The sequence below is a fragment of the Chelmon rostratus genome, chromosome 24 (assembly GCF_017976325.1).
Source record: "Chelmon rostratus isolate fCheRos1 chromosome 24, fCheRos1.pri, whole genome shotgun sequence".
Classification (NCBI taxonomy): domain Eukaryota; kingdom Metazoa; phylum Chordata; class Actinopteri; order Chaetodontiformes; family Chaetodontidae; genus Chelmon; species Chelmon rostratus.
The window spans coordinates 1,234,286-1,250,000 of NC_055681.1; the positions used below are offsets into that span (position 1 = coordinate 1,234,286).

Genomic DNA, 15,715 nt, shown 5'->3' on the forward strand with positions numbered 1-15,715 from the left:
TGAACACTGAGACAATTAAATATTCAGACACTTGAACACAGACACTTGAACACTGAGACACTGAGACACTTGAACAATGAGACACTTGAAAACATGGACACTTGAACACTGAGACACTTGAAAACATGGACAATTGAACACTGAGACACTTGAAAACATGGACACTTGAACACTGAGACACTTGAACACTGAGACGCTTGAAAACATGGACGCTTGAAAACATGGACGCTTGAACACTGAGACAATTAAATATTTAGACACTTGAACACTGAGACACTTGAACACTGAGACACTTGAAAACATGGACACTTGAACACTGAGACACTGAGACACTTGAACAATGAGACACTTGAAAACATGGACACTTGAACACAGACACTTGAACACTGAGACCCTTGAAAACTGAGACACCTGAAAACATGGACACTTGAAAACATGGACAATTGAACACTGAGACACTTGAACAGTTAAGACACTTGAGCACATGGACACTTGAAAACATGGACACTTGAACACTGAGACACTTGAAAACTTGGACACTTGAACAGTTAGACACTTGAACACTGAGACACTTGAACAATGAGACACTGAGACACTTGAACACTGAGACAAATATTGAGACACTTGAACACTGAGACACATGAACACTGAGACACTTGAAAACTTGGACACTTGAAAACATGGACACTTGAAAACTGAGACACTTGAACAGTTAGGACACTTGAACAATGACACACTTGAACACTGAGACACTTGAACACTGAGACAATTAAATATTTAGACAATTGACCATTGAGACACTTGAACACTGAGACACTTGAACACTGAGACAATTAAATATTTAGACAATTGACCATTGAGACACTTGAACACTGAGACACTTGAAACCATGGACACTTGAACACTGAGACGCTTGAACACTGAGACACTTGAAACCATGGACACTTGAACACTGAGACACTTGAACACTGAGACAAATATTGAGACACTGAGACACTTGAACACAGACAAATATTGAGACACTTGAACACTGAGACAAATATTGAGACACTTGAACACTGAGACACATGAACACTGAGACACTTGAAAACTTGGACACTTGAAAACATGGACACTTGAACACTGAGACACTTGAACACTGAGACACTTGAGCACATGGACATTTGAACACTGAGACACTTGAACACTGAGACACTTGAACACTGAGACAATTGAACAGTTAGACACTTGAACACTGAGACACTTGAACACTGAGACACTTGAAAACATGGACACTTGAACACTGAGACACTTGAACACTGAGACACTTGAAAAGTTAGACACTTGAACACTGAGACACTTGAAAACATGGACACTTGAACACTGAGACACTTGAACACTGAGACACTTGAACACTGAGACACTTGAGCACATGGACACTTGAACACTGAGACACTTGAACACTGAGACAATTGAACACTGAGACACTTGAACACTGAGACACATGAACACTGAGACACATGAACACTGAGACACTTGAAAACATGGACGCTTGAAAACATGGACGCTTGAACACTGAGACAATTAAATATTGAGACACTGGAACACTGAGACACTGGAACAGTCAACACAACAACATCACATTTAGAGCATCTTTGTAAACATCACAGCTTGTGACCTGACAGACAAACATCAGGTTTAACATGAGAACATAAAGCCTAACCCTAAACTGTGCTGAAGCCACAACCTGAACTCTCAGGAACCAGACGATCATTCGGGAATCAATAAACCAAAGTCAAAGCCTTCAAACTGTCCCAATGTTCTGACTTCAAGAAGACGGGCCTCGGACCAGCTGGACTTTGTGCTCCTCTTCCACCGGCAGCTTCAGGCCCTGAACACAACAACATACGATCCAATTAAAAATCATAATTTCTCATTATTTTACTACACAGTCAGCTTATGTAAGTAAGTTTATTGTAATTATACCACTGTGTAAAGCCAAATGTTGTACAGGTCTAACGAATTCAGATCTAATGAACAAATTGGTTTTCAAAGTGTCTGTATCTATCTGTATATTCAGAGACAGACTGACTTCACATTATGTGATGATCAGTCTGATTCCAGAAACATTTCTTGTTTGAATGAGATGCAGTGACTTTCAGAATGTAACAGGATAAAGTTTCTAATTCAGATGGACTCATTTGATCTGTAAAATGCCATAACTTCAAATAAAAGTAGATTTCTATTGGAATACTTTTGTCATTCTTACTTTTTTCCTTTAATGAAGATGTCATTAAATTCAGAATAAACAGTCACAGATAAATACAGGTGCATGGTCACTTATATCTTCTGTCCCAATTCCACAGGTATTTATTTTATCTCATGTGATTTATTAAGTATCAGTAAGTATACATTGTCAGACCAGGTATGTGGAGGTTGGCTCATCATTGTGTATAGACCTCCATATTTCAGACCTAACCCACACTGTGGCTGAAATGAACTGAAAGTATTTAATCGTGATTCTAAACTGTTTTAAGACTCGACTGAAAATCAAGTGTTCAGGCGTCAGAATTGATCTGCCGACCTGTGATGAGCTGATCAGAGTGAAGAAGCGCCCAAAAACATCACCCAAAAACATCACCTATATTGTGTCTTTACATTCCAGTGTGTTGTGGCTAATAATTTCTATCTCCAAAGCACCACATCTTCCAGGTGAACTTCAACAAAAACAGGTATTATCACAAACATTTCTCGCGTAACGAAGATGAGGTAAAACCACACATTAAGTCATGACTATACATCTGCTTCTCCGAGATGTTCCATCAGTTCTGCACGTCAACATCACATTGAAACACTGAAGCTGACGCTCCGAGCCTCCGTACTTAACGAGCTCGTTAGCTTTACCTTCAACCGCAGGTGCGTTGATTGTGCAAAGCTTTTCTGGCTTGTATCACATAATCTGGATTTAAAAGTCCTGTTTTTGACTTCATGGATGATCCTGTACATGTAAAAGTACTACATTCAAAACTTGCCTTCAGTCAGAAAACAGTATGAGCATCCAAACATACTTAAAATACCAAAACTACTCATTATGCAGAACCGCCCGTTTCTGACCAATCTGAACTGCATGATTGGTTTCTGACAGGTGCTCCACACAACAACAGACACAGACACAGACTTACCTGCCATTCAAAAACACCGCAATTCAAACTAAAAGCCTAAATATATCAATAAAACACGGCGCTGAAGCTAACGCTCCGAGCCTCCGGGCTCGTTAGCTTTACCTTCCGCCGCAGGTGCGTTGATTGTCGCGTGCTCCCCAAAACATCTCCAAAGCGTCTCTGGCTTCCATTTCTTAACTATTTAGTAAGTAATTAACTTTTCCCTCTGTGTTCGTGAACCAAAACCACCGCTGAAATACCGCTTTCAATCCGTGTTTTCTCCGCAAAGTATTGGCGACCTGCAGGACGAATGTGACGTCAAAGATCAAAGGCACTCGGCGACCGCTTCTGATTGGTGGAAATAACATGGGCGTGGCCTGGCGGGACGGCGCGTGCAGTCAGAGTGCACAGTCACAAATACAACAAATCAACTTTTCTGAATTAAAACGACATAATTACTTGTGGCATGTATGAAACACATCAACACAATAAATTAGATTAAGTCAAGTCTGGAACTATGAGAGATGACACAGGTGTTAGAAACCATCGATGCTCCAGCTGCAGGCAACAGACAGAACGTGCGCAAATTTACAGCACTGAAACCCCGTATTTCCTTTAAAATAGCATTTTGGCATTCAAACTAAAAGCCTAAATATATCAATAAAACACACCGCTGAAGCTAACGCTCCGAGCCTCCCAAAACATCTCCAAAGCTTTTCCGGCTTCCAATTCTGAATAATTTAGTAAGTAATTAACTTTCCCTCTGTGTTCGTGAACCAAAACCACCGCTGAAATACCGCTTTCAATCCGTGTTTTCTCCGCAAAGTATTGGCGACCTGCAGGACGAATGTGACGTCAAAGATCAAAGGCACTCGGCGACCGCTTCTGATTGGTGGAAATATCATGGGCGTGGCCTGGCGCGACGATGCGTGCATTTTGAGTGCAGTCATAAATAAAACAAATCAACTTTTCTGAATTAAAACGACATAATTACTGATGGCGTGTATGAAATACATCAACACAATAAATTAGATTAGGTCAAGTCTAACTATCAGAGATGACACAGGTGTTAGAAAAGAAACTGGACCAGTCCTCAGGCAGGGACTGATACTGACCGGAAATCAGTCGCGGAGGAAGTAAAAGTACATAATACATAAACATACTTCATAACAAGTACTAGTCTTGTACTGAAACCGTTACTTCAGTCAAAGTATGTCAGGATTTTGACAGTAAAATCTCTCACTAGAGATAAAAAAAGGCCTGTGACTGTTGTCTGTTATATACTGCAGTTAAATTGTGGATCTGATTTTGTCTTCAAATGTCTGACCAGAGTCCAAACATAACATTAAGAATAAATTATCCGTGTTTTGTTATTTTCTACTCATATTTCACTCATTCCTGCATCGTATCTGCTCCGTGTTGACTGGTCCATTCACACTTTATTACACTGTCTGCACACACTGACTGTGGCCAGCAGGGGGCACTGTGGGAACACCACTGTCTCACACACACCTGAGCACATTTACAGCACTGAAACCCCATATTTCATTGAAAATGGCACAAAGACAACACATCAGATGTTCAAACTGAGAAATTCCTTACTTTTTGAAAATGATATCCTAATTTATAACTTGATGCCAGCAACAGTTGGGTCAGGCTCATGTTTGGCTCTCTGCTGCATCACCTCTTCTTTGAACAACACTGAACTGATGGACAAACTGCTGTCATTCTGAAACTGATCACTGTTCACTGTTACTGGGGATATTAAGGATTTCACGTAAATTAAATGTATGTTTTTGTGGTTTGTGGTTGGATTTTCCTCATCGGCCTTCTATAATCTTACTTATCTTCAAAGCATCACATCTTCCAGGTGAACTTGAACAAAAACAGACATTATCACAAACATTTCGGAGATGAGACAAAACTTTATTAACCCCTGAACTGATTTATATCAAAGCCTTTCTGTAACTTATTACTTCAGTCAGTTTTTAAGTGTAAACCAAACCACATATTAAGTCATGACTATACATCTACTTCTCCAATATGTTCCATCAGTTCTGCATATCAACATCACAATAAAAGAACAACAACAAGCTCCATCACCAGCTTCAGAGCTTCGACAGCAGCATGATAAATCCCAACCAGTATCATGTCATCGGGGGCATCGTCTGAGCTCCTGGCAGCACTTCTTCACCACAGGGAGGAAGAATCCAAGTCAGAGGTCCTGGAAATACATGTTTGATTCATAAGGAGAACATCACACTCTGGTTTCTCAGCTACAATTAACACAATCATAACGTGCTTACCCATCGGCAGTGACACCTGTGCACAGGTATCACCTTCAGCTCTGTGAGGAGGCTTGGTGTCAGCTGCCACAGATTCTCTCCATGCAGGAAGGCGTGCTGTTGGGAAGTCTGGAGTCTGATCCACTGGTGGCATCTGGGATGTCATGGACTCTTTGATTAACAGCACAACCTTGATGCATGGACGTCCTTCAAACTATTATCTTCAATTACCTAATGTCTGACAGTACTCCCAGTATCACGTAATCTGGATTTAAACGTCCTGTTTTTGACTTCATGGATGATCCTGTACATGTAAAAGTACTACATTCAAAACTTGCCTTCAGTCAGAAAACAGTATGAGCATCCAAACATACTTAAAATACCAAAACTACTCATTATGCAGAACCGCCCGTTTCTGACCAATCTGAACTGCATGATTGGTTTCTGACAGGTGCTCCACACAACAACAGACACAGACACAGACTTACCTGCCATTCAAAAACACCGCAATTCAAACTAAAAGCCTAAATATATCAATAAAACACGGCGCTGAAGCTAACGCTCCGAGCCTCCGAGCTCGTTAGCTTTACCTTCCGCCGCAGGTGCGTTGATTGTCGCGTGCTCCCCAAAACATCTCCAAAGCGTCTCTGGCTTCCATTTCTTAACTATTTAGTAAGTAATTAACTTTTCCCTCTGTGTTCGTGAACCAAAACCACCGCTGAAATACCGCTTTTAATCCGTGTTTTCTCCTCAGAGTATTGGCGACCTGCAGGACGAATGTGACGTCAAAGATCAAAGGCACTCGGCGACCGCTTCTGATTGGTGGAAATAACATGGGCGTGGCCTGGCGGGACGGCGCGTGCATTTAGAGTGCACAGTCACAAATACAACAAATCAACTGAATTAAAATGTCTGACAAGAGTCCAAACATAACATTAGGAATAAATTATCCATGTATTGTTATTTTCTACCCATATTTCACTCATTCCTGCATCGTATCTGCTCCGTGTTGACTGGTCCATTTACACTTCACCACACTGTCTGCACACACTGACTGTGGCCAGCAGGGGGCACTGTGGGAACACCACTGTCTCTCACACACACAGCCTGTGACATTGGAGCCCCTGCTGTGGACCATGCAGTATTTGACAGTACTGCACAATATGTGCAAATGTAGCATGATGCAGCATAATAACTGTATTATTTCTAACTTCTAACTACAAATTATGCAGTTTTTGTCCCATAATGTGGAATATTTTATTACTCTCTTCTGTGAATCATCATTTTGACTTTACCTTTGACTTTGATTGGTATTGTTCAGTGCACCCCATCGCCAAGTCCGATTCCTGTGCACATTGTAAATTTGGTGAATGAAGCCATTCCTTTTCTCACCATCGATGCTCCAGCTGCAGGCAACACACAGAATGTGAGCCAATTTACAGCACTGAAACCCCATATTTCATTGAAAATGGCACAAAGACAACACATCAGATGTTAAAACTGAGAAATTCCTTACTTTTTGAAAATGATATCCTCATTTATAACTTGATGCCAGCAACAGTTGGGTCAGGCTCATGTTTGGCTCTCTGCTGCATCACCTCTTCTTTGAACAACACTGAACTGATGGACAAACTGCCGTCATTCTGAAACTGATCACTGTTCACTGTTACTGGGGATATTAAGGATTTGACGTAAATTAAATGTATGTTTTGGTGGTTTGTGGTTGGATTTTCCTCATCGACCTTCTATCATCTTATTTATTTGCTCTTTCCTGCTTCAGTTACTCTTAAAGACATTTGCACAATGTGTTTTTTTTTAAATAAAAGATTCATACATATTAACAGTGACAAAACACTCACAGAAAGGCAGACTGACTTTCATGACTGCAGCCTGTGAATAAAGTGCTTCCACTTCTGATAATGTGTCTTTGCCTTGAGTCCGGCTCGTCCGACTGTTGCTTCATCATGCCATTACCTCCTCCTTCCTGAACATACGTGAGTGGGTGTGTTTGTGTAATGGCTTGAATGGAGGTTCAAGGCTGTGAGAGCAGTCTAATGGGTTTGTATTTACCTGCCTGCCTCCAGATGCTGCTCAATTTGTTCCATTAGACAAAAAAAACAGCCCTTCAGAGAAATGACCTTACTATGACTGGCTGACATGAAGTGCCGAAGCTTCAGTTAAGTTGTAGAAATAGATATAACAGAAAACTATTTAGATTGTCCATACACCCAAAGCACTGTAAAGTAGACATTATTATAAGCACAATAGCACAGCTTTTACTATAATAAACTAAAATATTTTTTTTTCTTAAAACATATTCCACACAAAAATACTACAAAAATACAAATATAAGACTCAACAAAAATAAGGCTACTTTAATGTTTCTGTTATTTCTACTACCTGTGAGAGCACAAATGTCCAAAAGAACCTGAATAGGACACCGTATATTTTCATTGATGAAACTTCTCAAAGAAGCGAACAAATGCAGAGGCCTAAAAACAGGAGCCTCAGGTTTAGATAGAGCTTCACAGTGAGCTTCAAAAAGCTTCTGGTGGCTGTCAAGCCTTAAAGAAAAGTTTCTAGTGGAAGTAAAGCCACAAAGAGGGGCTTCCTGTGGACCTGGAGCGCTAAAGAAAACCTTGTAGCGAAGGCAGAACATTTCTTAGTGGACATAAAGCCTCAAAGTCAGTTTGCTTGGACGCAGAGCTCTAAAGAGAGTTTCCTGGCGGACGTAGAGCCTTAAAGAAAACTTCCTCGTGGACACAGGGCTTCAGGGAGACGCTCCTGGTCGACAACAGAGGTGAAGTGTAAAGCATCAAGAGCATGTTTAGGGGATGTAGAGCTCTAAAGAACATCCACAAAGTTAATTTAAACACAAGATCCTTGTGCTCAAAAAGAGGATTCATTCTCAGTGAAGAACCTTGGAGCCCTAATCTGCCTCTATACCTGCCAAAGAGCAGTGATTCCTAACACGTCTCTGGCGGTCATCAGGTGGGTACCTCCCTTCAACGGTGTTTCGCCTACTTAGTCCCACGACACCTCCAGGAGACTAGGCGGTGAACTCCGGCGTCCCAGAGTCACCCCCCCTAGTGCCAGTTCACACTGCTCCTACACAATCCAAACAGCACTGCCACGTTCAACTGACCCAGAGATGCTCCAGGTAGTGGCCAGGACTGATGCTACCATTTAACTATTGCTAATGCTAACCACTAAGAAGAACAGAAGAAGACAATACAGTTCCGATGCTACCATTTAGCTAACGCTAATGCTAATGCTAACCGCTAAGAAGAACAGAAGACAATAAAGCTAGATTCACCTATACTGTTAATGTTAACTGCTAGATGCCAATGCTAACTGCTAAGATACTATCATACTACCACCGCTTTAGCTATTGTTAGCTGCTACAATGCTACCACAGGCCTAGATGCCACACTACCATCATCTACCCCTGCCTCTCACCAACTGCACCAATAAAAAGGGGGTGGGAATACAAACCCTGGTTCGGGTAGGGGGTAGAAAATAAAGAGGTAGAGTCAAAGATGAAAGTAGGGATTGGATACAGACCCTTGTTCTGGTAGGGGGTAGAAAGTTTAGAGGGTGCTGATCCTTTAAAAAGATTAAACTTCCTTTAACAACACTTCATGGAGAAGGCAAAGCTGAAAGAGAGGCTCACAGTTCATGTTCGCCTTGAAGACAACATGTTAGAAGACGTAGCACCTTAAAGAGAGCTTCCTGGTGGACATGGAGCCTTGTAGATCCTTAAAAATGATTCTTTTAAATGTGGAACCTTGAAGAGGACTTCTCAGCAGATAAAAACTAAGAAAATGTCTTCGAGGACGTAGAGCCTTCAAGAGAACGTCTGAGCAGACACGGAGCCTTAATGCGCTTCCAGGTGGACTTAATGTTCGTCACCTTTCCCCGGTGGTCCGTTAAATGAGATAAACCCTCTGCAGGTTCACCACTGGTGACACCGAGGCTTCAGACAAAGAGGAGATGCTGCAGCAGGTGTGCGGGGGGGTAACCGAACACCCTGACCGGCAGGTCTGAATCCCGTCTTCTCTACGATGACGACATGTCGCTTTGGTGTTAATCTGCCAAATCTGCCGGCTGACATTTAACACGGCAGTAGCACCGAGGTGGAGAATGGAGATTTGCAATGTGTGTGTCTGACACGTTGCTTTCATCCTGGGAAAACCTCGTATCTTCACCTTTCGGTGTTTTCATTCCTTTGTATTTGTAGTTTTAAGCTGAGTCGGAGGGTGACGGGGGTCCACTTCTGCTTCATCATGGTTCATTTCTACAAACTGCATCTGGAGTCCAGCTGAAAACCAACAAAGCAATAAAATCAGTACATAATAATAAAAAAAACATGTAACCAAAGAACTAACAACAACAAAAAGGCCAAAACTGAGAGTGAATGAAAGGAAAAATGGAAAAAGTTCATCTTAAGGAGTTACAGGGTTTTCATTGGAGAGTGTGTGTGTGTGTGTGTGTGTGTGTGTGTGTGTGTGTGTGTGTGTGTGTGTGTTTGTGTGAGGAAGAGGAGGGGGATATTTCATTGATTGTCCCTTTTCATGCAGCAGTGCGTTTACGGGCATGAATGAACGCTGGTGATGACATCGTTAACTGTGTGTGTGTGTGTGTGTGTGTGTGTGACCTTGGCTGACAGACTATAAAAGTTGACCGAACTCTCAGAGCGACAGAAGAGGAGAGAAACGACAGAAATCTCCATCCAGCGGCCGAACGACAGGAAAACACCAGCAGTAAGAGACAGAAGAGAGACAAAGAGACGGGACAGTGTGGTAAGAATCTGCATTATTATTATTATTATTATTATTATTATTATTATAACTATGAATATCTTTCAATACCAAGAACACTTCTGAGTTTTAAAATGTTATTTTATAAATAAACCAAAGTCTGAAAATAATTTAAAAAAAGTTCGTAGTAAATAAATGATTATTATTAATTATTGGATCTAGATTTATGGAATCAAACATGATAAAATGATTGAACACAGAGGTGATTTGGTGCGACTAAGTATAACTTGATGATGACATTAAAGACAAAAGTTAGTTTAAAGTTAATAAATAAGAATATATATTTGGATATGTCAGAATAATAACATAAAAGATTTGAATTAAACCTATGTAATAATTTGTAGAATAAATTATATTTTATGTAAATCTATATGTGAAAATTAATTAGTGAAAAAGTTATAGGTATGTAAGATATTAAATGAATATAACATACACAAAATACACCTTTAAAAATCTGTAACGTTACCTGAAATATATAAAGTCACAAACCTGAAAACTGGGCTGGTTTCTTCGCCAATGACAAACAGACATTTCTGGAGAGAAGAGAGACAAATTATAATACACACAAACAATACAAAAAATGTGCATGTATATACAGTATAGAATATGAGAACATGTAAGAAGAAAAATAGAAAGAATGTAAGTGATGTAAATCAAATAATACATAATTTTACAACAACTACTATTACGTGTATTAAAGTGCAGTTAATTAATACAAAAATCTAAAAAGAAAAAATAATTAAAAAGATTAATCAGCATCTATCAAACATGAGAAACTACTATAAAACATAAACTCTGTTATATCATTCTATCATGTTTATATTATTATTATTATTATTATTTCATATTATAAATTAATTGCATAGATATATTTTATCTGTTCTATAAAAGAAATATCAATAAAAACATCATCTGCCTCCATGTGTGATGCGTCGTTGTGTCCTTGTCTCTGATTGGCCCACAGGAGAATGTGTCCTGCGTGGCTAATGGTGGCGGTGGTGGTTGTGGGCGTGGCCAGAGGAGCTGTCAGTCAGTGCTGGGAGCACCCGAGCTGTCAGGAGCTGAACTCTGAGAGCAGCATGCTGGTAACTGTCTCATGTTTTACACATCGTGGCGTCTTTGGGAGCTGAGAGAAAATGTTTTCACCCTGTCTCCCCCCTTCACTGTGCCTCCTCCCCGCCTCATCTTCTCCTGCAGGAGTGCATCCAGCTCTGTCACTCCGACCTCACCGCCGAGACCCCCATAATCCCCGGCAGCGCCCACCTCCAACCTCCGCCTTCATCGGACCCCTCCTCCTTCAGCCTCCCGTCCTCCTCCTCCTCCCCTCAGGCCAAACGCTCCTACTCCATGGAGCATTTCCGCTGGGGGAAGCCCGTCGGCCGAAAACGCCGCCCAATCAAAGTCTACACCTCCAACGGCGTGGAGGAGGAGTCCGCCGAGGTTTTCCCCGCAGAGATGAGGAGGCGGGAGCTGGCCAGCGAGCTGCTGGCAGCAGCCGAGGAGGAGGAGAAGGCTCAGGAGGCGATGGAGGAGGCGGAGGAGGAGCAGCAGCAGCTTCTCGGGGACATGCAGGAGAAGAAAGACGGTCCGTACAAGATGAAGCACTTCCGCTGGAGCGGCCCGCCGGCCAGCAAGCGCTACGGCGGCTTCATGAAGAGCTGGGACGAGCGCAGCCAGAGACCCCTCCTCACGCTCTTCAAGAACATCATCAACAAGGACGGGCAGCAGCAGAAGTGAGAGCAGGGAGGGAGAGGAGGGACGATGGAGGAGGAAGAGGGGAGGGAGAGAACTTTTCACACAGCTGATAGCCGGCAGAGGAGTTCTCATTGGCTGAGGAAGCTTGTTAGCTGCAAATTAGTGACCAATAAAAAGCTCAGAAAGCGCTGTCTGTAACTTGATCCTGAATGACTGCAGAGAGGTAAAGACAGAGTGACCAGGTGTTTTGATATTTGTTGATTTATGTAAATAAGTGTAAATTCTATGGAAACATAAAGAGTTATTTGCAAGCAGAAGAAGAGACATCGTTCTTTTCCACCTTCACACATGAGCCACATTCAGAGCGGCACATACAGCAGCCTCCATCCACAACCACTCCACCCCCGCCTCCACCAACCTGACAAAGCGGCTGAGAGTCGGTGCAGTAGTTTGTCATTCCTGCATCGTATGACCCAGTCTATGGCTTCATGAACAGATGTTATTGTAAAAACAGTACATTTATCTAAAACCTGAATACAATACCAAAGGTGTGAGGGGATGAAGCAAGACAATACACTGACAGGAAGGTGGAAAAAGATAAACAAACAAGAAAAAGTCTGAATAACAGCAGCAGTTTAGCAGAACTAAGTCTTAAAGCTCATAAAAGCTGGAACGTTTCCTTTTACATCACATACTCATGACGAAGGAGCGACAATCAGATTTAAAGTCGGGAGAGAAAACACGCTCATAAAACTCCATCAGGTCAAACGAACCCACCGACTCTCATCACATTCAAGCCGTGTTTGGTGTGGCTCGGCTCGGCTCGGCTCAGGCACCGGGTACTTTTCTCTGATAGTACCTCGTCGGTGTGGGCGGGTTTCTTCGCTAATCGTCATAGCGACGCTGCATGAAACTGCCGTGACATCGTCAACATGACACAAACACACAAATTCCACCGCTTAGTTTGCCTAGAACCTCGACCGAGGTGAAGAGAGGTGGAAAACCAAGTCGAGTCACGTCGAGTCACGTCGAGTCGCACCACGCTGCTGAAACCTGATTGGTGCCTGGAAATACATGACATCACTCTTTTCCAACTTTAGACCAGTGAGAGGAGGACAGAGGAAAAATAAACACAGACATCCCAAAACTGATCACGTTCATGTATGACCCCATCTGTCATGGCGTGAAGTTGACAGGCCCTGGAAGAAGGAGCAGCCCCCAAAGCCCTGGGGGGCTGAACAAACGAAATGAAACAATAGAACAGAAGCATAAGTGCATTATTTTATTACAGCGGTGCGAATCCAGAGCATCAGTGAACAGATTCACGTGTGATCACAGCGGCTAATCTCCCACATTCACAGCAGAAAACACGACACAAGGACGACAAGGTCAACAATAAACCGGTCAGTCAATTTCTAAATAATCTAAATGATCAAATCTGTCTTTTCAGGACACAAATGAAAAGACGTGAAGTCAAATTTCCAGTGAGTCTGATGTGAGTCTGTCCCTCCCGACCGCCATCTTTCCTCTCATACCTCCTTCTGTCCCGCCAACAGGAAGCACATCAGCATCAACGGTCACGACATCACTGCTGCACGTCTCTGTGACACTAATACACACACAGGTCAGGAAACTTCATCTCGTAGAGCGGCGTCGAGCGAGGCGGCGAGTGTCCGGACGGAGACGGGGGAGGACGGATGATCAAATCAAAGACCTGATCCAGTTTAGACTGAAGCAGAGACGTCTGGAAAGAGACAAGTTTATTCACACGATTAGAAAACGGAGGGATGTTGGAGTTTCACGAGTCACTTTGGCCTCATCGTCACCACATTTCGCACTATTTTCACAAAGTTTCCAAACCATCGATCGATTCATGGAGGAAATAATCAGCAGATTGATCCAGAATAAAAGAATCGTTAGTCACAGAAACGGGCCCAGGGTGTTTACAGAAGGACTTCCATCAACATCACCTGCTTCCTCACAAATACGTCACTGCTGATTGGTTGGAGTCAAAGTAACTAAACAGAGCTTCAGTCGGCGTATCGGTTTGTTGTGGATTCTTTTGTTACCTGTGAAAGCAGCAACATAATGATCCTGATCCGCCGCCTGACTGACCGACCTGCCACCTCAATTCAGACAAAACGACGAAGAGTTAGAGTGAGCAGAGGCGGGAGACGGGGGGGTCAGAGGTCACTCACCCTGGCTCCACAGTGAGCAGCTATTTCCTCAAACGGAGCCGTCTGAAACCTCTCCACCACCTGCATCCTCCTCCTCCTCTCCTCCTCCTCCACACTGCCTCTGTCCTCTGCAGAACACAATTTCAAAATAAAACACATCATTTTTCTAAATGAAAATAAAGTGTTGCACCTTGTTTTTGTCATCTGAATTTATTGATTTGTGATCGATCACTTACCGATGGCGTTCTTAAGCGTCTCAAAGGTGATCTGCTCCGTCTGAGGCTGCGACAGGAGCGAGAGATATCATCAGACAGACAGACGGGTAGGACAGACAGACAGACAGGTAAACAGACAGGTAGGTACCTGCTGATTATCAGGACAGTGCTGAGGGTCCATGTCTATCTGCATAGAGATGACATCTCCGACACTCTTCCTCTTCGACAGACGATCCTCATCTGAAACACACACATACACAGTATCACAGGCCGAAGCAGTCCAGCAGTACTCGCAGTACCCTGAGAGCACTGTGTATGGCGCCATCTTCAGGCTGCTTACATACATCACAGAGTTTAAATTCATGCTTACACACAAGAAATTACAGGCAGATTTTTGGACAAATCAAGCAGGTTTTTGTGGTATGACTGAGAATAATAATGCAATACTAGATTCAACAAACAGAGAAGGTAATTAGTAGTGTGTTAATACCTGTGTGTGTGTGTGTGTGTGCATACCTGTTAGCTGAGGTGTGTATGGTGTATTGAAGCGTTCTGTGTGTGTACTGTAGCTGCTTCCTGTCAGAGCCTCGCAGATGTTTGACTGGACGAACAGAAAGGCTTCGTCTACCTTCAGCTCACCTTCCGGTAGTCTGACACACACACACACACACACACACACACACACACACAGATTCAATATTGAAGTATATTTATCACAGTTGTGAGTAACAGTCCCAGTCTGAGTCTGGATAAAAGATAAAACAGTGCATCATCAGCAAACTGGTGGACTTCCTCTATAAGAACTGCCGTTTCAGTGGTGGAATTCAACTAAAAACATTTACTCAAATACTGTACTTTAGTGCAATACTGAGGTACTTGTACTTTACCTAGTAATTCCATTTGTTGCTTTATGCTTGTACTCCACTACACTTTAAAGACAAATATTGTACTTTTCGACATTTATCTGACAACTTTAGTTACTATGAAGATTCAGATTAAGACAAAATGTAAATCATCTCATTAAATAAAACTGATGAACACATTAGTGCATCAATAATTAATTTACAGATATGATTCCAAAATGGGCCAATCTGCAGAATGACTACGTTTACATCCAGTACTTTAAGTATATTTTGAAGCTAATAATTTTACTATTTAGAAGTATTGCTACTTCTACTTCAGTTTAAGATCTCGGTACTTCTTCCACGTATGTCCAGCTGTTACTTTGTACACAGGACTGAGACAGGAAGCAACAGCAATCATAGGACTGAAGTTCACATCATCTTCATCAGCTACCATAGAGGACACTGAGGTCATGTCTTCAGTGATATTCCATCATAGTTTGTGGGTTAGCAATCGAATTAATACATATCTCAAACATCC

At 42.2% G+C, this 15,715-nt stretch overlaps 2 protein-coding genes across 2 annotated transcripts in view; one reads left to right on the forward strand and one right to left on the reverse strand.

The window, feature by feature from the left end:
- The first annotated feature begins 11,213 nt into the window (after positions 1-11,213).
- On the forward strand, positions 11,214-11,982 carry LOC121627642 (pro-opiomelanocortin). Its single transcript, XM_041966664.1, has 2 exons — positions 11,214-11,330; positions 11,443-11,982. Exons 1-2 carry the CDS (start codon positions 11,214-11,216, stop codon positions 11,980-11,982), a joined length of 657 nt encoding a protein of 218 aa, XP_041822598.1.
- Positions 11,983-13,240: 1,258 nt separating this feature from the next.
- LOC121627597 (protein EFR3 homolog B-like) overlaps positions 13,241-15,715 on the reverse strand; it is a 13,382-nt gene continuing 10,907 nt past the window's right edge. Inside the window, exons 20-24 of the mRNA XM_041966577.1 lie at positions 14,849-14,982; positions 14,481-14,572; positions 14,354-14,399; positions 14,139-14,245; positions 13,241-13,684 (exon numbers count right to left, since the gene is read on the reverse strand). Of these exons, the coding sequence (XP_041822511.1) occupies positions 13,550-13,684; positions 14,139-14,245; positions 14,354-14,399; positions 14,481-14,572; positions 14,849-14,982 (514 nt within the window). The 3' untranslated portion in view covers positions 13,241-13,549. The remainder of the gene's footprint in view (positions 13,685-14,138; positions 14,246-14,353; positions 14,400-14,480; positions 14,573-14,848; positions 14,983-15,715) is intronic.

What these genes read in the sequence shown, in the direction of transcription:
- LOC121627642 (XM_041966664.1), top strand. Translation starts at nt 11,214, where the DNA reads ATGTGTCCTGCGTGGCTAATGGTGGCGGTGGTGGTTGTGGGCGTGGCC. An exon ending in ACTCTGAGAGCAGCATGCTG is followed by an intron (nt 11,331 to 11,442) that starts GTAACTGTCTCA and finishes CTTCTCCTGCAG; the next exon opens with GAGTGCATCCAGCTCTGTCA.